This window comes from Tachypleus tridentatus, chromosome 4, assembly GCF_004210375.1.
Source record: "Tachypleus tridentatus isolate NWPU-2018 chromosome 4, ASM421037v1, whole genome shotgun sequence".
NCBI lineage: Eukaryota > Metazoa > Arthropoda > Merostomata > Xiphosura > Limulidae > Tachypleus > Tachypleus tridentatus.
Window position 1 is genome coordinate 114,621,545 of NC_134828.1, and position 24,564 is coordinate 114,646,108.

Consider the following 24,564-nt stretch of genomic DNA (forward strand, 5'->3'; position numbering starts at 1 on the left):
AATAAAACTCAAATCGTTGATTTTCCAAAAAAACTCCACTATTTTTCAACACGTAAATTATTTTTTCATTTTCAATCAGAATATGTTTAAGCTAAATTTGAAACTATGAATCATGCATTCATTGGTTCATCTCATCTTTATTGTTTATTAATTTGACACTTTACTAAAGCGTTAACACCATACTGTGTAATAATAAATATTATAACAATCTCAGGTCAAACTGATAATTCAAGTTAATTAATAAAACCGGACTGTGTCATAAGAAGTTAACGTCTGTTGAAAAAAGTCATTGTTAACAAACAATACTGTTATTCCTATTTTCGATTGTTTTGATAAGGTCCCTGGAAGTAGGAGTCGTGTTCCATACATGAATCTTTTCTCATTTGATGCACAGGAGAGAGTTATTGGTGACACCAATGTTAGCCGTCCACTAACAAACCGCTTTGTCAAGACGTCATTTGCTGTGAGGTACGGTATACTACGGACCAGCGAAATAACCGTTAAAATTGAGCCAGACACCTACTACTAGTAACACAGCACGTTTCTATTGGTTCAAAATCAGGCACGTGCTTCAACGGTATCTCCACAGTCTGTGTGTGTGGTCAAGCGGAAAAATTTAGGCGCAAAATCAAATAACCGAGAAGCCTGAGAGCTGCAATTTAAAAGCTGTCGCAAAGAGTATTTATTCTCCAACACTTTTAACTCTATATAAATTTTCCACTTCTGAACCGATTGACAAGAGTTGTGAAGATGGGTAACGGATGTCCTATTGCTATACGGAGCGTAAAGCTGGTATTTCTGATAGTGTTAGTGACTATGACAGGTGAGTCATTTTCCTTACTTTACTATATATATATTATTCTATGCTATAATATTTCATGCCATTTTCTATGCGAGTACAAATATTTTTTTTTTAAATCACGAGTAATATATGTAAATAAGTGATATTTCAAAGTTATTTTAGAATTTTTGGCATTATAGCTATATTTTATAATAGTTTCCATGTGATCACAAACACCAACTATAACTGGCGATAATATCCAAATAGATTCAAAAGGTGAACCAATATATGGTCTGATAAATAGATGGATTAATTTTACTAAGTTATGTATTCTCGTAAATAACTTCTGACAAATATATTATCAAAAGGTAAGCCACTAAACTGGCTGATAAATATGTTAATTTTATTAATTATTGCAATTAATAACTTTTAATTACAAGGAAGGTAAGTGTAAATAATAGAATTAAAACGCAATAATAGAATTAAAACGCAGCTTCCAAATTAATGTAGGCCTAAGTGCGGTCCAGTAGTAAGCGTGCTTGACTGTTGAGCTGAGATTCAAGTGTTTCTCGTCTTATTACCGCCAAAAATAAATACCTGGTAAATAAAATAGGCTCTGCCAGAAACAAGTAGCTCACAAGTTGACCAGTAGATTCTGTTAATTGGCTGCCTTCTATCTAGTTTATCCCTTCAAATTTAAGGATGGTTATCTTTGATAACTCTCGTGTAGGTTTTAACAAAATCCAAAAACAAATAAACAAGCAATTATTGAAGTTAAACTCAATAAAGTACTTAATGTCGTTAATTAATAAACATAAAATAGTTTTCTCTAAGCTTATTACATTCAAACTTTTGACTTAAAATTTGTTCAAACTGTAACCAAGTGAAACGATATTTAAAGCTAATTCAGTCGTCATTGTTTCAAATGTCTTTCTTTAACGATTAGGATAAAGCAGGAAAAATACAATATGTAAAGTTATGCTATGAAACATTTGGCTAAAGTATGATGAAGACACGACCATAAACTACAGATCGAGGTAACACTGTTCTGTAGTTTTATGGTCGTTTGTTCATAATACTAGACATCTTTTACAGTTCTTTGTTTATCATACTACACATATTTCATGGTCGTTTTTTATCATATTACATGTATTTCATGATCGTTTGTTCATCATATTACACATATTTCATGGTCGGTTGTTCATCATACTAGACATATTTCATGATCGTTTGTTCATCATACTACACATATTTCATGATCGTTTGTTCATCATATTACACATATTTCATGATCGTTTGTTCATCATATTACACATATTTCATGATCGTTTGTTCATCACACTACACATATTTGATGGTCGTTTGTTCATCACATTACACATATTTCATGATCGTTTGTTCATCATACTACACATATTTCATGGTCGTTTGTTCATCACACTACACATATTTCATGATCGTTTGTTCATCACACTACACATATTTGATGGTCGTTTGTTCATCACACTACACATATTTGATGGTCGTTTGTTCATCACACTACACATATTTGATGGTCGTTTGTTCATCACACTACACATATTTCATGATCGTTTGTTCATCACACTACACATATTTGATGGTCGTTTGTTCATCATACTACACATATTTCATGGTCGTTTGTTCATCACACTACACATATTTCATGATCGTTTGTTCATCATATTACATGTATTTCATGATCGTTTGTTCATCATACTACACATATTTCATGGTCGTTTGTTCATCACACTACACATATTTCATGGTCGTTTGTTCATCATACTACACATATTTCATGATCGTTTGTTCATCATATTACACATATTTGATGGTCGTTTGTTCATCATACTACACATATTTCATGGTCGTTTGTTCATCACACTACACATATTTCATGGTCGTTTGTTCATCACACTACACATATTTCATGATCGTTTGTTCATCATATTACATGTATTTCATGATCGTTTGTTCATCATACTACACATATTTCATGGTCGTTTGTTCATCACACTACACATATTTCATGGTCGTTTGTTCATCATACTACACATATTTCATGGTCGTTTGTTCATCATACTACACATATTTCATGGTCGTTTGTTCATCATACTACACATATTTCATGGTCGTTTGTTCATCATACTACACATATTTCATGATCGTTTGTTCATCATATTACATGTATTTCATGGTCGTTTGTTCATCATACTACACATATTTCATGATCGTTTGTTCATCATATTACACATATTTCATGGTCGTTTGTTCATCACACTACACATATTTCATGATCGTTTGTTCATCACACTACACATATTTCATGGTCGTTTGTTCACCATACTACACATATTTCATGGTCGTTTGTTCATCATACTACACATATTTCATGATCGGTTGTTCATCATACTACACATATTTCATGGTCGTTTGTTCATCATACTACACATATTTCATGATCGTTTGTTCATCACACTACACATATTTCATGGTCGTTTGTTCATCACTCTACACATATTTCATGGTCGTTTGTTCATCATACTACACATATTTCATGATCGTTTGTCCATCATATTACATGGTAAGTAGATACGAGCTTTCCACTAACATAATATGATACAGTATAATATATGTTGGTTGATAGTTTAAAAACCATCTGCATTTTTATAGTACATGAAACGGACCTTCGTAATATAAAACATGTTTCCGGTAATATTACAATATCCAACAGAAATGTATAATTAAACAAAGACCGACTTCGTAAAGTGGGACCATTTGTGTAATGTAATATAACAACAAAATTCTGATAAATAAATAAACCGTTTGTGTCATATAAGAGAGAATGTAAAAACAAAATATTAGTTATAATGTGAAAACAAAACACGAATATCTGACATTATATTTCGTAAAACAATAATGCAACATAAGGAAAGCAGAGTTCAAATGGCATTTTATACTATAATATTACAACGGAAGAGGTAAGATGAATAGATTCATCTATAAAGTAAAAGCAGAACAGAAAGAAAAAAAATACAGATTCCCTTCTACAATGTAACAATAACAGAAAAAAAAAAAACCGTAATAATAATGTAAAAATAAACACACAGGCAGAAACACAAGATTTTCTAATGTTATGTAAAAACACAACAGAAAACAAATTACTGTATACAATTTAATAAGACAAGAAAGAAAGAAACGGATTGAATTTTCTTTGAAACAAACAACCAAATTATGTTGTATTATTTCCTAATATCGTATGTGAATAACCTTTGTTTTGTATAAATTATAAGAATAATAAAAAAATATTATATTCTACAAGAAAGCAGATATATCAAAGATAAACTATATTTTTTAATCTACATAAATATAATAATACTGTTGTATGTTCGTCAAAGTACTTTGCCTCCTGTAATTGAACTTTTATCTCTTTCCTAGCAAACTTTGCCTGAACGATCATTGGCTGTATGCGAAGATACATGAAAATTTGCGATTTCATATTTTGTGTTTTGTAGTTTTTATAGCTGTTTTTCCGTTTTGTACAATTAATTTTAAAGGTAGCAACTTTTCATAACCTTAAATGACCTGTCATTAATAACTGATTTACATAACTTCCGTCCAGAGGACGGGTACTCCAGCGAGTTAACAATACAATCAATTAGTGTCAGATACATATGTTTTTAACGATACCAAATAAACACAGTTGTAACATGTACACAAAATTCTTTTCATGATAACCGTGTAAAATAAAGGTTATAAAATAGACTGAAAATATTTCGTAGGATAACATCACGAATTATACACATAACGACGTGTAAGTTTACTTCAAGTCAGCAATAAAATACACCATATTTTACTTAGGACATATTTCATGTTAGAGAACTCCAATGCAAACATATGATACAGCTTATTTCCATACACCAGCACAATATAACAATATTAATACCAAATTAATTATTTTCTCTAGGACAACAATACAACATAAAGCCAACAAGTAAATATCTATGTATAGAATAACAATACAACACAAAAACAAGAAGTAAACCGCTATGTATAGGATAACAATACAACATAAAGCCAACAAGTAAACCTCTATGTATAGAATAACAATACAACACAAAAACAAGAAGTAAACCGCTATGTATAGGATAACAATACAACATAAAGACAAGTAAACCGCTATGTATGGGATAACAATACAACACAAAACAAGAAGTAAACCGCTATGTGTGGGATAACAATACAACATAAAGACAAGTAAACCGCTATGTATGGGATAACAATACAACATAAAGCTAACAAGTAAACCTCTATGTATAGAATAACAATACAACACAAAAACAAGAAGTAAACCGCTATGTATAGGATAACAATACAACATAAAGCCAACAAGTAAACCTCTATGTATAGAATAACAATACAACACAAAAACAAGAAGTAAACCGCTATGTATGGGATAACAATACAACATAAAGACAAGTAAACCGCTATGTATGGGATAACAATACAACATAAAACCAACAAGTAAACCTCTATGTATAGAATAACAATACAACACAAAAAAAAAAGAAGTAAACCATATGTATGGGATAACAATACAACATAAAGACAAGTAAACCGCTATGTATGGGATAACAATACAACACAAAACAAAGAGTAAACCGCTATGTGTGGGATAACAATACAACATAAGAGACAAGTAAACCGCTATGTATGGGATAACAATACAACATAAAGCTAACAAGTAAACCTCTATGTATAGAATAACAATACAACACAAAAACAAGAGTAAACCGCTATGTATGGGATAACAATACAACATAAAGCCAACAAGTAAACCTCTATGTATAGAATAACAATACAACACAAAAACAAGAAGTAAACCGCTATGTATGGGATAACAATACAACATAAGAGACAAGTAAACCGCTATGTATGGGATAACAATACAACATAAAGCCAACAAGTAAACCTCTATGTATAGAATAACAATACAACACAAAAAAACAAAGTAAACCGCTATGTGTGGGATAACAATACAACATAAAGACAAAGTAAACCGCTATGTATGGGATAACAATACAACATAAAGACAAGTAAACCGCTATGTGTGGGATAACAATACAACATAAAGACAAGTAAACCGCTATGTATGGGATAACAATACAACATAAAGACAAGTAAACCGCTATGTGTGGGATAACAATACAACATAAAGACAAGTAAACCGCTATGTATGGGATAACAATACAACATAAAGACAACAAGTAAACCTCTATGTATGGGATAACAATACAACATAAAGACAACAAGTAAACCACTATGTATAGAATAACAATACAACATAAAGACAACAAGTAAACCGCTATGTATAGAATAACAATACAACACAAAAACAAGAAGTAAACCGCTATGTATAGGATAACAATACAACATAAAGACAAGTAAACCGCTATGTGTAGGATAACAATACAACATAAAGACAAGTAAACCGCTATGTATAGGATAACAATACAACATAAAGACAACAAGTAAACCTCTATGTATAGGATAACAATACAAAATAAAGACAACAAGTAAACCGCTATGTATAGAATAACAATACAACACAAAAACAAGAAGTAAACCGCTATGTATAGGATAACAATACAACATAAAGACAAGTAAACCGCTATGTGTAGGATAACAATACGCTCAAATATAAAAACGGGTAAACATACAATGCAGAGATGATAACATGCAAACTATGTTCTTTAGCATAACCCAACAACTGAAATACAAGATAACTTAACTGAAAATACTGAGAAATATAACTGAAAATATTAATATTAAAATAACTTATAATACAATAAGTATTGTTTGAAGTTATCTTCCTGTTCCAAAACAAACTAACATCTCTATTCGTTGTTCCGTAATTGTCCCTCGTTTAAGAATTTACAACGCTAAAATCAAAAGCTCGATTCCCCTCGGTGGTCAGGCCTGGCATGGCCAGGTGGTTAAGGCACTCGACTAGTATTCCGAGGGTCGCGAATTCGAATCCCTGTCACACCAAATATGCTCGCCCTTTCAGCCGTGGGGACATTATAATGTGACGGTCAATCCCACTATTCGTTGGTAAAAGAGTAGCCCAAGAGTTAGAAGTGGGTGGTAATGACTAGCTGCCTTCCCTCTAATCTTACACAGCAAAATTAGGGACGGCTAGCGCAGATAGCCCTCGTGTAGCTTTTCTCGAAATTCAAAACAAAAAACAAATCCCTCGGTGGACACAGCAGATATCCCGAGGTAGATATGCTGTAAAAAACACACACACGTTTTGTAATTTTAAAGTTTAGAAGCTCGGTAGGAATCGTAAAATGCGTTCATGTTCTAAAGGATTCTTTGCCAAGTTTATTTCCTCTTATAAATATACATGTAATCAAAGGTAACGGAAAATATGTCTACTTTCTCGGGATTTGTTCCCTTAATTTACTGAAACGCGTAAATTCTAGGTTATTTTTATATATTGTAAGAATGCTTTATGAAAGACGTTGGGTTTTATGAGTCAACATAAAACAAAACTTGGTCTTCCTTCTGTCTTCCTGAAAATGATTACACAGGATAACCGGGAACTAGCTAATGGTTATATAATTCCATCCCTCAACATGTGATCTATAGTATAAGGGCACTTTGAATAGAACAAATGGTGTGATGTCATTAGGTCAAACTCAAAAGAATCTTTACGGATCACTATTGTTATTTTCTCTCATTCGTTAAGTACTCTTCATACTTGGACTGTTCTTACGCAGTCCTGGTGAGTACAAATATTAATAAATTCCTATGTTTCTTTTTACAAACTCCATTAAACAAAGAGAAGTACGTTGCATTTTTTTTTTTTAAATGCTATAGTTTGTAACATACAAAAATAACGAAACGCGTAGAACGAATAGTGAAAAGTTTATAATGTACAAAAAGACTTGTGGAAACAGAGTTATTCCACTGAAACGTTTGCTATCTGCAAACTTCGCTGAGGGGTATTTGTACGTAAGTGTACCGCATTTGAAACTTCGTCTATGTTTTACGTTAGCTGTGGATGATGAGATACAATCTCGCAGTAGTAAGAAAAAACGTCCCCCGAGAGTACTTTACCAAGTGTGTATCACGTTTAGAAGTAACGTGCATTATCATCGAAGAATAAACGTTGGGAACATTTCTACACAAATACAAGATGGGAACATATAATGCTGTTAAGACGTTACAGTTAAAAAAACAAAACGATTTCAGTCCATAGTTATTTTATCCCCACAGGGTACGAACTGCATGAAAACTAATGTAACATGAGAATATTCTTTCTCCTGACCTTATAATTAGGTCAGAAATAGACTCGTCACTCTACTAAAACAAGTCGGTTGTGTCTCAAAAAATTCCTTGTTTGTTCACGACCATCTAAAGTAACGTGCAGACTAGTTTATCGAGTTAGCACTGTACTTTCTAATAATTTTATTAGTGTTTACTTTGCAGATATATATATATACCAGAAACATACATGTATATGGACTAGAAGTTATAAACAATTTTTTTTTTCATTTAAGGACAGGGAATATTACTTCGTGAAAACCGAATCATGGATTTCTTTTTTTTTTAATAAAAACAAAAGTATATTTTCTGTGAATCGTAAGTTGTGATTTCACAATATCTTCATTTAAATAAAATTTATCATTTGCAATATCGTTTACTATTGAGTTTACAGTTTTAACACTAATCGAGATTCATTACAACTGATCTGAGGGTCGCGGGTTCGAAACCCCGTCTCACCAAACATGCTCGCCCTTTCAGCCTTGGGAGGCGTTATAATGTTACGATCAACCCTACTATTTATTGGTAAATGACTAGCCCAATAGCTTGCGGTGGGTGGTGATGACTAGCTGACTTTCCTCTAGTCTTTCCCTGCTAAATTAGCGACGGCTCGCGCAGATAGCCCTGGTGTATTTTGCGGGAAATTCAAAACAAACATCACACCAACTGAAGTGGTAGAATATATTCCTCCTTGTTTAGAAAACCAATAAAAGGTGTCTTTTTTTTAAAGCTGTAAATCGATAAACGCAATTTCTGACCGAATTGTAGTAGTTAACGTATGAAGTTATGGACCTAAAGATAACACTATCCAAGTAATTTTCTACTATCAAGTTATGGACCTAAAGGTAACACTGTCCAAGTAATTTTCTACTATCAAGTTATGGACCTAAAGGTAACACTGTCCAAGTAATTTTCTACTATCAAGTTATGGACCTAAAGGTAACACTATCCAAGTTATTTTCTACTATCAAGTTATGGACCTAAAGGTAACACTATCCAAGTAATTTTCTACTATCAAGTTATGGACCTAAAGGTAACACTATCCAAGTAATTTTTTACTATCAAGTTATGGACCTAAAGGTAACACTATCCAAGTAATTTTCTACTATCAAGTTATGGACCTAAAGGTAACACTGTCCAAGTAATTTTCTACTATCAAGTTATGGACCTAAAGGTAACACTATCCAAGTAATTTTCTACTATCAAGTTATGGACCTAAAGGTAACACTATCCAAGTAATTTTCAACTATCAAGTTATGGACCTAAAGGTAACACTATCCAAGTAATTTTCTACTATCAAGTTATGGACCTAAAGGTAACACTATCCAAGTAATTTTCTACTATCAAGTTATGGACCTAAAGGTAACACTATCCAAGTAATTTTTTACTATCAAGTTATGGACCTAAAGGTAACACTATCCAAGTAATTTTCTACTATCAAGTTATGGACCTAAAGGTAACACTATCCAAGTAATTTTCAACTATCAATTTATGGACCTAAAGGTAACACTATCCAAGTAATTTTCTACTATCAAGTTATGGACCTAAAGGTAACACTATCCAAGTAATTTTCTACTCTAATTAATTGTTGTAGAACGAAACTTTCCAACATATTTTGTACATAAAACAATTAATATTCTGCTGGTGTAGACCCTTTACTTAAAACTTAATGGTTTTTAAAGTGAAAAGTACCAAGACATGTGTTAAACTAAACTGTTCCAAACCAAACGTTTTAACTCGCACAATTTGTAAGTGAATAATGTGTTAACAAACTCATGAAATGTGCAAAACTGTCCCAAACCAAACGTTTTAACTCGCACAATTTGTCAGTGAATAATGTGTTATAAAACTCATGAAATGTGCAGATGTGATTTCTTTTTTTAGTTAGCATTTTATAAGGTCTGACAGAATTTTAAAATGTTTGTTTGTATTAAAACAGCTATCAGCCATCTTCACTGCGGAGAATTGAGCCCTGGATTTTAGTGTTATAAGTTCGTAGACTTACCTTTATCACACTGGGGACTTTTTATTTGTTTCCCAATTTAGACGTTTTTACATTTTTAATTTGTATTTCTTTAATTATGAATAAGTGTTGTTAAATATACCCTTACTCTGATAGGTAGCTTATTAAACTATGTAACACAAGTTTTGTTCATGGATAGTTTGTGTTATTTCTTAATTGCTTATGTTGTAAAAGTGCACAAAATGACCATTTTTCCCTTCAAACTTTGCTTTTGTGACTTGGATAATGAAATTTAGAAATTAACCTATTTACTATGTAAAAACAGACAAATTTGCACATTTTCGTTTACATAAGGTCTGAATAAAACAACATATGAATCAAGATTTACATGTATTTATGCTAAAGTTTTACAAAAATGTTTAGAAGTGAGTAGTTTTTTCGAGATTTGCGACTCTAACCCCCGCGTCGCGCCAAACATGCTCGCCCTCCCAGCCGTGGGAGCATTATAATGTGACGGTCAATCCCACTATTCGTTGGTAAAAGAGTAGCCCAAGAGTTGGCGGTGGGTGGTGATGACTAGCTGCCTTCCCTCTAGTCTTACACTTCTAAATTAGGGACGGCTAGCGCAGATAGCCCTCGAGTAGCTTTGTGCGAAATTCCAAAAAACAAACAAACGACTCTAACGTAAATCACTTTCACGTGTCAGACCCCAAATATAGTCACCCATCATGTTTTCGTAATACGCTCCCAGTTCACAGAAGCAAAGTTTGAAGATAAAAATAGGTCTTTCCATTTACTTTAGACATAAGTAATTGGGAAATAACACTTTCTGTCCAGGAACAAGAAAAAGTAAACATTTTGTTACACAATGTAATTAAGTTTCGTTTTTGACATAACCGTATCGAAAAATTTTGTTTTTTTTTACTAAATAGTTAACAGATTTCAAGTTGCATCATTCTACAAATCGGCTTCATAAATCCACAGTTTTCAACGTTATGTTCATAATTCACTGCTCACCGTCGTTTCTTAAAATATAATTGTGCGTTTACTTTTAAAGTGGTGCGTGATACATGAAACTCTTATTTTTGACACGTTGTTTTTCCGATCTTTCACGTTATAGATAAAGTACCATTCACAAAACATTCGAAGTTCTCCACCTGTTCATTTCTATTCATAATATTAATACCTCAAGTTTAAACAGTTATGGTTTTCTCTTTCAAACATAACTGTCCATAGCATTTCAATCACTAGTACAATATATCATGTTATTTACCCTAAACTTTATAACTCAAGGATTGTATTAGTTAAATTGTTCTCATATTTTTATTGTTTTAAATTATATTTTCAATGAAATAATACAATACATTTCATAAAGCATTAATATTAAGCATGTCATGTTTTTTAAATATTATGTTATTTATTCTGCCACCTTGGTTTGTTTGTTTGTTTGTTTTTTTCAAAAGAACAATGTATCATAGTATTTAAATCACTCTCACCTGCCTTATCCATTGCCTACGACACATTTCGCTCAATACCAGAACTCATCATATTGGCTAGGGTACAACAAACACAGTGGTGATTGGAACACTTTTGTATAATAAAGGTTTTAGAGTAAAAATATGTGATATGTACGCCTTTTTTTTTTTTTTTGTGAAGCTGGCGATATGCTGCTAATGTGAACAAACAAACACAAATAGATGTATAACATATCTCTTTTAATGACCTTAACTCTGAAACACAGAGTAAACTGGATCTCACCAAAATATTATTTTCTAGTTAAATTTCCATAATTCCATTAAAATCGTCTGATTTGTGATTAAGATTTTAATTATTATATTAAGAACAAAGAAGAGCTCTCTTCAGCAGGAAAAATTAAGATATTATTAGCCATTTAAAGAAACAGTTGAATATTTTAATTTTTTTTAGGCCTGGCATAGCCAGGTAGGTTAAGGCGTTCGACTCGTAATCTGAGAATCTCGGGCTCGAATACCCGTACACTAAACATGCTCGCCCTTTCAGCCGTGGGGGCGATACAATGTTATGGTCAATCCCACTATGCGTTAGTAAAAAAGTAGCCCAAGAGTTGGCGGTGGGTGGTGATGACTAGCTGTCTTCCCCCTAGCCTTACACTGCAAAATTAGGGACGACTAGCGCAGATAGCCCTCGAGTAGCTTTGTACGAAATTAAAAACAAACAATTTTCTTTTGTTCAAAATATATCAAACTTAATATTCTAATATCATCTTCAAAGAAATGGCTCTTCTTTAGTTCTCAGTACTATATTTTTCTTGCTTAAATATTCAATTAAGAACCAATTAATCACCTAAAAATGATTCTTAGGAGAGAAGTTAACTTGAGTTTAAACTATATAGAAGTGTTTAACATATAGCTGTTTTTATAGCTAACAATAGTTATGAAAGTAAAGTGTAGATAGGACGAGCAGGTATTAAAACTTATAACTTTCTATATTTAATATCTTCAATGTCATCTTTGTAAGATAAGAGTGGTTTTTGTCTTATCTTAACTCTGATAAAATAAGGAATTCTCTGGAACTGACTATTTAAGTGATACGTGGCACATCTAAAACTATAATATGTGTCTCTTCGTTAAAAAGGAAAAACAACAACATAATTTTGCTATCCAGACAGTGTTTGATAGCATCGAGCAATATCCTGGAAAGAGACACAAGCAACTAGGTGTTTGCACAATCTGATATATTCTACAAATACTCTCAAACTACCACTTTTAATAACGTTCGGCCCTAATTTTTTGTTATTGTTATTACCTCCACAGCCGAGGGCAACTGATCCCTCAGTTTAAGTAAATAAGCTGAAATGAGAGATGAAACACATCAGCATACCTGGTTTGTGTGATCACGTGACCAACGGATTAGCTTCATGTATGTTGTTCTTAATCGGTAATTGTATAACGAAGTGAAACAGATCAATGTCCATTAAACTGATAGTTTTATGATGAAAGTTGCAATGATTGTTCGTGTGTTAATAAAAACATCGAATACCACTAACAAACCAGACCATAACTTATCAAAACAGACCATAACTTATCAAAACCTTATCCGTTTACCATTACTACTTTACAAAGTCTATTCCTCTCTGTCATTACTATTTATCAAAACTTTATTTATTACTGCTACTACCTATCTAAACATTATATGTTTTTACAATTACTACTATCTATCTAAACCTTATATGTTTTTACTATTACTACTACCTATCTAAACATTATATGTTCTTACTATTACTACTACCTATCTAAACCTTATATGTTCTTACTATTACTACTACCTATCTAAACATTATATGTTTTTACTATTACTACTATCTATCTAAACCTTATATGTTTTTACTACTACTACCTATCTAAACATTATATGTTCTTACTATTACTACTACCTATCTAAACATTATATGTTTTGCTATTACTACTATCTATCTAAACCTGTATATGTTTTGCTATTACTACTACCTATCTAAACATTATATGTTCTTGCTATTACTACTGCTATCTGGGCGTTGTATGTGTTTGCTGCTACTACTACCTATCTAAACGTTATGCAATGTTTTACTATTACTACTGCCTATATGGGCGTTGTATGTTTTGCTATTACTACCGCCTATCTAAACATTATATGTTTTGCTATTACTACTACCTATCTAAACGTTATATGTTTTTGCTTATTACTACTGTCTATCTGGGCGTTATATGTTTTACTATTGCTACTACCTATCTAAGGCGTTATATGTTTTTACTGCTACTACTACCTATCTAAACATTGTGTTTTACTATTTGCTACTACCTATCTAAATATTATAATGTTTTATTAACTATTACTGCTACCTATCTAAACATTGTATGTTTTGCTATTACTACTATCTATCTAAACGTTATATGTTTTGCTATTACTACTACCTGTTTAAATGTAATGTGTTTTACTGCTGCTACTACCTATATAAACGTTATATGTTTTTACTATTACTAACACCGCCTGCCTGGGCGTTTATGTGTTTTGCTATTACTACCGCCTGCCTAAACGTTGTGTTTTGCTATTACTACTACCTATCTAAACATTATGTTTTGCTGCTACTACTATCTATATAGGCGTTACGTGTTTTACTGCTACTGCTGCTACCTATCTAAAGTATTATGTTTTACTACTACTGCTACCTATCTAGGCATTTATATGTTTTTTGCTGCTACTACTACCTATCTAAACGTTATATGTTTTGCTATTACTACCACCTATCTAAACATTATATGTTTTGCTATTACTACTACCTATTTAAACATTATATGTTTTTTACTATTACTACTACCTATCTAAACATTATATGTTTTTACTATTACCACTACCTATCTAAACATTATATGTTTTTACTATTACTACTACCTATTTAAAGTTTAGCTGTATTTACTTTCACCACCTGTTTAAATTTTCAAACTAAATTGTATCTTAATATCACTTGTTATGAGTAGCGAGTCTGTCGACACAATTTTCAACTTGACGTCTGTTTTTACATTAAACACGTACAATTTTTACAGGTATACAACTTACATTTCGTTTGTTTTTACATTAAACACGTACAATTTTTACTGTTTTATACATTTTCGTCTTCTCGCATTATGGCGCCCTCTGATTGCTCATCGGTAAACTTGAGAACTTATAACGCTAGAAATGAAGTTACAAAGCTTGTGATAGGCAGAGTACAGATAGCCAATTGTAGAGCTTTATATTTAATGAGAATTAGACATACAAACAACACACATAAGCACACGTGCGCGTAAGTTATTGACACTTGAAAACCGAGTGAGTGCTGCTGTCTTATTATGTCATACAATGTTTGAGGGTAAATATTTCATGTGAAGTTATGTTCGAAGTTACTGTGTGCGCACAAGACATTTTATCGAATATACAGATTTGCGTCATAATTAAATGTTTACCTTACGTATGAAAGACAAACCAGTTTAGGTTTGGTTCTGAAGACCAAACAAATACCTAACAACCCCTTGCTTGTGCAACATTCTACTCTCGTCATCAGTGCTTAATATGTACATATAACTTTCTTATGACATTATTTTTAGCTATTTAATTATATCTAAAGTAATTAATAACATTAATATGTGTAGTTTTATTATAATTATTATCAAACAAGCTTAACTTTTGCAATACTTCATTCGGAGCATTCCGTACAATAAGATAAAGGATAGGGACCATTTAAAGGATAACTTACTCAAATATTTATTCCCTGAACAATTTAACACTGTACTGAGTTTGCAATTAATCACAAAGCTACACAATGAGTATCTGTGCTCTCTCACCACTGGAAGAGACAGTATAGTGAACTTACGTTATTAGAGCTACAAGTTCTTTATAAGACTAGAGAAAGAACTTGAACAAGTGAAAAGTAGTAAATGAACAGTGAAGTAAAATTGTCTTTGTTTAATTAGAATGTGTGTAGAACATTAAATGTTTGTTTACACAGAAAAATGACACTGTTCAATACGATACGTAGATTTAAATTGTATTTATTCACTCCAAAGACTTATGATATAATAATTGGCAATATTTGCTAGTTAGGGAGGGGAACATTGAAATTTAAGCTAACATCTCATTTTATCTACGATTACTAAAAGTTTGCGTGTCTATCAGTGCTTTTTCTATTTGTAATGCATCCTAAAAATGAACCTTCAGTACTTTAACACTCCTACGAAAAGTGGGGCCTAATAGGCCCCAGAGCAATTTGACAGGTTATTAATATTAGGCTAATAATTTTGTATTTAAATGAAATTGCCATTTAAATCCATTAATGAATGGATTAACGAGATTCCCACTGTCCCTATCTACTATCTAGCGAAACCACAGCCAGGGGAACGGGCTTGGAGAAATCAGGACTAGAAACGTCTTTTCGTAGGAGTGTTAAACCTGATGTATATATGATTCTTATTAGGGATATGACGTAACAGGAAACCTTTATATAATACATTGACAACAATAATAATTAATCCTGTTTTGCCGGAAACTAAACGAGATTAGCAAACTGACATCAGTGATTTGCATGTTTGTCATAGGTAATGTATTATAATTAATTTGTTAAATAATCACCAGATGCCGTTCTATGCTTATTGGTGCATCACTCTCGCGTTTTTTTATTTTATTTGTCATTTCAGACAAAGATTTATCATTAGATGACATCTCACTTTAAAAACTGCTGTGTTCACTGATTTCTAACTAATTAATTACGTTAATTGACATAGATGTCGCTAATAACGGAGTTAATTAACAAAATGAAATGGGTAAATTATCCCATGGCTGATAGAGCGAGCATGGTTAGTGTTACGGAGATTTGAACACAGCGACCCTCAGATTACGAGTAAAATAATAAGTCAGAAATGGAGCTTAAACCTCTCAATTAGGTAACTTTTGTAAATAGTAAAATGAGGGTTATGAACGCTATGAGAAATAAACACTTATACATTAAACACTTCCTGCCACGACTTCCAAATACAAGATATCATTAGAAATGGGCCCGGCATGGCCAAGCGCGTTAAGGCGTGCGACTCGTAATCTGAGGGTCGCGGGTTCGCATCCGCGTCGCGCCAAACATGCTCGCCCTCCCAGCCGTGGGGGCGTTATAATGTGACGATCAATCCCTCTATTCGTTGGTAAAAGAGTAGCCCAAGAGTTGACGGTGGGTGGTGATGACTAGCTGCCTTCCCTCTAGTCTTTTTTTTTTTTTGCTGCTAAATTAGGACAGCTAGCGCAGATAGCCCTCGTATAGATTTGCGTGAAATTCAAACCAAACTAAACTTTCTTCCCAAATGGTAGCTAATCGGTAGATTTATAGATTTGCAATGCTAAGTTCCGGGTTCGATTCCCTGTAGTGGGCACAATACAGATAGCCCCTTGTGTAATATTGAATTAAGAAAACTACAACAACAAAAACCTAAATGCTGTTTTCTTAGATACTAAACATATTGTCAGAATTTGTGCAGAGCTGCACGGTGAGCAATTTGTTCTGCGCCCAATGCAACTACCGAGCCCTAAACATTCAAGCTTACGACTGAGGAGACGTGTTAGAAAGACTGACACTCTAAACCTTTCATCATAATAGTTTTTATAGCACATTTAACAGATTTTTTAGAAAAAAAATAACGCTAGTTTGAACCCAACAGTTCTTTTATCAGAGATTCAACTAGGAAAGCATCAGTATTAATAGTTGTTACTTAATGGGAACCTTACAGATTACACAGGTTAAGGGACCGGATCAAACTTTCCATGATTCGCTCACAGTCATTCCTAATCTAGAACTACTGACAAAAGGGGTTGACAACTGTTCGTTGCATGTGCAGCAGCTACCTTTAACCAAATAATGAGAGTAATTATCGCAGTTTAACTTACCCTACGTTAAAGGCTATTTAACAAACTGTGTGGTTTTTGTATCTGAGGGCAATCTCACAAACCAGGCTTCATGTGTGTTTGTTTTCTTATAGCAAAGCCACATCGGGCTATCTTCTGACTCCACCGAGGAGAATCGAACCCTTGATTTAAGCGTTGTAAATCCGTAGACTTTCCACTATGCCAGCGGAAGACGCAGGCTGAAGCCTATTTCATTAACTAGGCTTCGTGTGTGTTTGTTTTCTTACAACAAAGCCACATCGGGCTATCTACTGACTCCAACAAGGAGAATCGAACCTTTTATTTTAGCGTTGTAAATCCATAGACTTACCGATGTACCAGCGGGTAAAGCAAGCTTCGTAATGGTTAATTATGATATTAATCATTCATCGCAATATCTGTTAATCCTTCCAGAAATTTCGTTTTATTTCTTAATTTTATAGAAATAATAGAAACTTAAAAAAAATACAATTAATCACGACCACAGCGTTTCTCTCCCAGCTTTAAGAAATAGTCAAAGAATGAAAGTTCTACATTACAATACTGATAGACTTTTAGATGTAAAAGTTGTTTAAAAATGGCAAATTTCAAAGAACGGTTTAGCCAAAATTTCAGTATCCAATAAACGTAAAAGAATACCAGTAATAGTTCTACTTTGTTGATGAATAAATCACACACTTGGTAAAACATGAGCACTATTTACATAGCTATTATGCTATTCCCAACACAGTGCTTAAGCACTCCAATACTGGCTACGTAGAAATGACAGCCTATCATATTATAATTGCTTTAATGTCATTCATGTCAGTTTCACCTACACTTTTATTTCACGTGCCATTAAACTTCCACGCAGGTGATGTATATCCCAGTCTTTCCGTACGTAATTTTCAAGAACAGTAAATATTTGTTTTGGCAAGTATAAAAATAATATATCTCTACCAACTTGATAAATGTAGGAACCCGAACACGTTCTTTGATATTTTACTAAGTGCTTTGAATTTTAGGCCTAGAAACAGATACTTGCATATTACGTAATCGAAAGCTGATACGTGATAACAGTAATAGGGTTGAACCAGCTTTTAAGAAAACTTTGTTTGCAGTCAAGCGCAAAGCTGCATATTGGTCTGTCTTCACTATGTCTACCACGGGTATCAAAACCGGGTTTTTAGTGTTGTAAGTTTTCCGACTTACTGCTGTGCTAATGAAGGGGGTGGCATATTAAGGGAACATATACACTCTTTATAATTTAAGTTAGAATGTATGTTTTTGTACATGATTTGAGATAATATTTCTTCCACAGTTAAACAAGGGCTTCTATATAGTTTACAAGTATAAGGTAACTTATCTTGCAGTATATGGCGTTCTTTCATTCCTCATTCTTTCACTTCAACCACGTTTTATTTATATTTTTATCCGTCATAAATTTAAAACACTTCTAAAATATATTTATATATATTTTAATTCTATTAACTTTCGTTTAGCGACCTCTAGTTTCTTCAACATTATTCCTTTGATTTTTTATTCTTTTTTTCTTAATTACATTTCTAATAAGAATATTTTAAAAATGGTGTTATGAACATTACATTAAAACGATCTGCGAACCTCGTCACAGTGTTAAAATTCACTTAAGGACATTCGGTGGTGCTTTCATTGACGACGATGTATCTCGACAATAGCTCTGCATTGTAGTTTCCATTGCAAAATGCTCCGTCATAACACATTCATGTACAAAGCACATCACTCCTTCCGGCATGGCTTCTGTAATCCACAACGATTTCGAAACGCTTATTTTTAAGTCTGATTGCACAGAATTTCACAAGCGTTGAATTTGGCAGCTAGACTTGCACGTCTTTCGATAGGACAGAACGAATACTCATTTCATTGTCCATCCGATTGATTTGCTGATTTACCTATTCAAAATCATTTTAATAGTAAGTCCTCAACATATGTGAATTCAACGCTCTTACAAAAAAACACCTAATTTTCAGTTCACCTATTTTTTGTTACAATTTCTTCTTACTTGAACCTCACATTAAAAAATAAACTCATTTTTCTCGCTTTTTGATTTCAGAAACTTTACGTAAGGCATATTTTACTTCTTTCGCTCGGTATTTCTTTTTAGCACATTTTTATATTTACTTAATTTCAAAATCATTACTAAAATTGTTTTTTTTTCTGTCAGTTCGGTCCGTTTTAAGACAAAATTATAATTTCCTTAACGTCCTTCAGACTTTCTTCAAACATCTTACATTTCACCGAGTCATTACGTTTAATGAGCATGAAACACGTAAAAAATGAATATCTGTTCATTTTAAAATACGCACTCAGTATATCTTCGGTACTTCTTTTACGAATAAAACACTTCATAAAATAATTTACATATCAAAGTTCTTATTTCACTATCAGTATTTTCACTGTGATGGACAAGTACAACCTTCCCTAAGCCTAAATAAACAGGATATTATTGAGAGTTTTTCAAAAGTGGTCGATCAAATGTCACGTTTATTAGTTTGACTAGTGGGCCCGGCATGGCCAAGCGTGTTAAGGCGTGCGACTCGTAATCTGAGGGTCGCGGGTTCGCATCCCGGTCGCGCCAAACATGTGCGCCCCTTTCAGCCGTGGGGGCGTTATTATGTTACGGTCTATCCCACTATTTGTTGGTAAAAGAGTAGCCCAAGAGTTAACGGTGGGTAGTGATGACTAGCTGCCTTCCCTCTAGTCTTACACTGCTAAATTAGGGACGGCTAGCACAGATAGCCCTCGAGTAACTTTGTGCGAAAAACAAAACAAAATAGTTTTACTGGGTTTTTCTATTTGATATTCACAGTGGTGACTGAGAGATAGATGACAGAACATCGCACGTGGAAGTAGTATATATGTATCCGTTTTTATCTTTCATAGCCCACTTTTGATATAAGTAAACATATAGCTCCAGGTATATAACACCTTACTTTCAAAAAATTATTTATTTAGAACAAAAATAAAACAAACCGAACATCCGCAATATAAAATCATGAATGTGTAATCTAGAACAGCGGTTTCCAACCTGCTGTCTGTTTGTCAGGGGGTTCCCTTTAAGTAGCTCGTGGAAAAGGTTACACGATTCGGATAAGAAGAGACCGTATCCAGTTGTGGTCCTTCTAAACAGTAGAAGAACCGTCATGATTCAAAAATAAACAATTTTCAGAGCAATTACGGAGTCTAAAGTTAAGGTCGTGAAAATGTAGTTATAAAAGTCACAACTTAAAATGAAAAACTTTACAAAAAGAAAAAGAGGCCAGTGTTAGAAATGTGTGACTGATAAAGCTAACCTTACAGCGGATGGCACTTGGGTATAATGTAGGTGACAACGTTCATCATAATCTAGACGTAGATTAAAGAAGAGTCCCCAGTGGCTCAGAGATAAGGTTGAAATATTGTAAATATTAAAATTTCGTACTCGATTCCCGGATAGACAGTGCACAACCAATCTTTCTTTTTTTTTTTTGCTACATGCTTAAAAATAACAATAAAAAAGGGTTTGGTAATTTAAAATCTGGTTTGTTTTAAATTTTTAGCAAAGCTACTCTAGGGCTATCTGTGCTAGCCGTCCCTAATTTAGCAGTGTAAAACTAGAGGGAAGGCAGCTAATTATCAAGAATCACCGCTACCACTTGGGCGACGTTTTTACCAGCGAATAGTGGGATTCACCGTTACATTATAACGCCCCCACGACTGAAAGCGCGAACATGTTTCGTGTGACAAGAATTCGAACCCGCCCCTTAAATTACGAGTGAAGTGCCTTAGCCACCTGGCCATGCCAGGGCTTGTAGTAACTAACAAAAGCTGAAATGTTAGACATATGCAAAAAGGGAAATCGATTTTGGTTACAATTTAATTTTTTGGTTCGGAAAGAAAAGTGATTTTTTGTGATAATAGCGTGAAATTATTGTAGTAATGTAAACAGAAAAAAATTACTACATTTTGTTTTAAGTAAGGAACGGACATCATTATAATGTTAATTAAGGAATATACATCATTATCATGTTAATTAAGAAACGGACATCGTTATCATGTTAATTGACGAATGGACATCGTTATCATGTTAATTAAGGAACGGACATCAATATCATGTTAATTAAGAAATGGACATCGTTATCATGTTAATTTAAGGAACGGACATCGTTATCATGTTAATTTAAGGAACGGACATCAATATCAGGTTAATTAAGGAACGGACATCAATATCATGTTAATTAAGGAATATACATCACGTTAATTAAGAAACGGATATCATTATCATGTTAATTAAGGAACGGACATCAATATCATGTTAATTAAAAATGGACATCGTTATCATGTTAATTAAGGAATGTACATCGTTATTATGTTAATTAAGGAACGGAATCATGTTAATTAAGGAATATACATCATTATCATGTTAATTAAGAAACGGATATAATTATCATGTTAATTAAGGAACGGACATCGTTATCATGTTAATTAAGGAACGGACATCATTATCATGTTAATTAAGGAACGGACATCATTATCATGTTAATTAAGGAACGGACATCAATATCATGTTAATTAAGGAACGGACATCATTGTCATGTTAATTAAGAAATGGACATCATTATCATGCTAATTAAGAAATGGACATCATTATCATGTTAATTCCAATAATAGCTAAAGAATTAAACAATACATAACTCATAATTCGAGAATTGAGGGTTTGAATCCTCGTCGCATCAAACATGTTCGCCCTTTCAGCCGTGGGGGCGTTTTAATGTGACGGTCAATCCCACTATTCTTAGGTAAAAGAGTAGCCCAAGAGTTGGCGGTGGGTGGTGATGACTAGCTGCCTTCCCTCTAGTCTTACACTGATAAATTAGGGACAGCTCAGGTTTCTCCTCCTGGTTGGGGGTTGTGCAGTAGGCTAACAATCTACTCACTTAAAAAACCAGCCTGTTAATGAATCCGCAAGCGATTGCGGCCCTATGTTCCTTCATGGAATCGAGAGGCATAATAATAATGTCCAATATCAAATTAATATTTACAAGTAACTTGGAATTGACAGTGTTTTACGACTTGTACTGTGGATATCTTTAGAGTTCAAAATCAATGGATGTCACACTTCCATGTTCACGAAATATGTGATTATATTTGAAATGCTGTTTCAGTTGCAAATCCACTAAGAGAGGATGATACTCACCTAGTGATGAAATCAATGAACGAGTTTCTCCATCACTTGTTTCCTTTGGTTCCAACCAAAACGCAGTACGTTTGGGAAATCACTCATCAGGAACCTGTCCTTCCCTGGAACATTACTACGCCCCTTATAAACCCAACAGTAATGGTCAAGGCCTTCCTAGCTTTGCTCAACCTTGGAATGTGGATACGGACTTTCGCAAGCGAGGTCCAGAATGTATGAGAAAATGTATTGCTGAAGGTATTCTTCACCCTGTCCAATGCCATTCGTTATGTTAGAAACATCGCCATGTGTGGTGCCACGTGGCCTCAGGTGAGAAAGTTGTAATTTTTTTATCAGAGTCAACGAACTGGTTTAATATTTCTAGGTAGTAAATATAAATATATATTGTTTTTAACGAATCTTATGAGCGCTCGACTCATAGTCTGAGGGCCGCGGGTTCAAATCTCAGTTTCACCAAACATGCTTGTTCTTTCAGCCGTGGTGGCGTCATAAAGTGACGATCAGACCTACTATTCGTTGGTAAAAGAGTATCTCAAGAGTTGGTGGTGGGTGGTGATGACTAGCTGCCTTCTCTCTAGTTTTACATTGCTAAATTAAAAACAAAGTAAACCAAAATATTCCTATATAAAATGTCTTAAGGATTCACTATTACAAATATGTAATGTAAGCCTAAAGCCATTTTTATATGTTTATGAACTATTTTATTGAATTCAGACCACTGTTAAAACACTTCGATCTTTTGAAAACAACATACGTGTGGAATTCAGTTGATCTTCGCTAACCCTACTTTCTCGGTCGCACAGACAACGTCGAACTAAAGCATTTGTCTGAATAGTTAGGGCATGCTATATCACCACGGTTAATATATGTAAAGCAAGGCCTGGCATGGCCAAGCGCGTAAGGCGTGCGACTCGTAATCCGAGGGCGCGGGTTCGAATCCCATAACACTAAACATGCTCGCCCTTTCAGCCGTGGGGACGTTATAATGTGATGTTCAATCCCACTATTCATTGGTAAAAGTGTAGCCCAAGAGTTGGCGGTGGGTGGTGATGACTAGCTGCCTTCCCTCTAGTCTTACACTACTAAATTAGGGACGGCTAGCACAGATAGCCCTCGAGTAGCTTTGTGCGAAATTCCAAAAACAAACAAACAAAATATAAAGCAGCCCTACAACAAACTGAAAACATATTCACAATCTCACATTCGTTAGATATTCCCTCAGTAAGTCTATTAACTTTCCTATACCTTGAAATTGGCTTTTATCTTAGGTTATAAGGCCCTAACTTGAATCTTTCAGAGACGTATGATGTCCAGCTTACACCCTCTCAAAGTCTCTCAAATCAGTTGCAGCAGAAGAAGGATGGATGGGTAGGGGTACTCTTCACCCTGTTCACACCGACTTCGTCCAAAATGTTACCACCATTCAGTCTCTACCCATTAGTCAACAATAGTTACCAGGTGGATGTTATCTGGGATTCCTTTCTCTCTTATGAGCTTTCATGAAGTCAAGCAACTCATTGAGGTGGAGATTCTCTTCGTCAAGTCGCATGTGTTAGAGATCTTCCACATGCTCATCACACACACGCACAACTGATACAAAGTGAGATGAACAAATCCCAAGTTTTACGCATCATCAGGATAGCCATGTCCAAACTTGTAGGTCATACTTTGCCGTCCTCGATGTCGCACAAGGGATGGAGTATTAGTCACTAACGATAATTGGCCATGAAGGAATCAGTAAACTTACCATTCCTAGGTTGTGCATGGCTGATCATGTTTATGAACTGTTTGTTTTTGAATTTTGCACAAAGCTTCTCGACGGCTATCTGCGCTAGCCTTCCCTAATTTAGCAGTGCAAGACTA

The 24,564-nt window shown here is 33.8% G+C and overlaps 2 protein-coding genes across 4 annotated transcripts in view; one reads left to right on the plus strand and one right to left on the minus strand.

Moving 5' to 3' along the window:
- Positions 1 to 355: 355 nt before the first annotated feature.
- LOC143249914 (uncharacterized) lies at positions 356 to 23,010 on the plus strand. The gene is made up of 2 exons (XM_076500524.1): positions 356 to 823; positions 22,670 to 23,010. Exons 1-2 carry the CDS (start codon positions 751 to 753, stop codon positions 22,918 to 22,920), a joined length of 324 nt encoding a protein of 107 aa, XP_076356639.1. The 5' UTR covers positions 356 to 750; the 3' UTR covers positions 22,921 to 23,010.
- LOC143249913 (uncharacterized) overlaps positions 23,010 to 24,564 on the minus strand; it is a 46,978-nt gene continuing 45,423 nt past the window's right edge. For all 3 annotated transcript variants that reach the window (XM_076500519.1, XM_076500522.1, XM_076500523.1), the window contains one exon: positions 23,010 to 23,289. In XM_076500519.1, the coding sequence (XP_076356634.1) occupies positions 23,211 to 23,289 (79 nt within the window). In that variant the 3' untranslated portion in view covers positions 23,010 to 23,210. The remainder of the gene's footprint in view (positions 23,290 to 24,564) is intronic.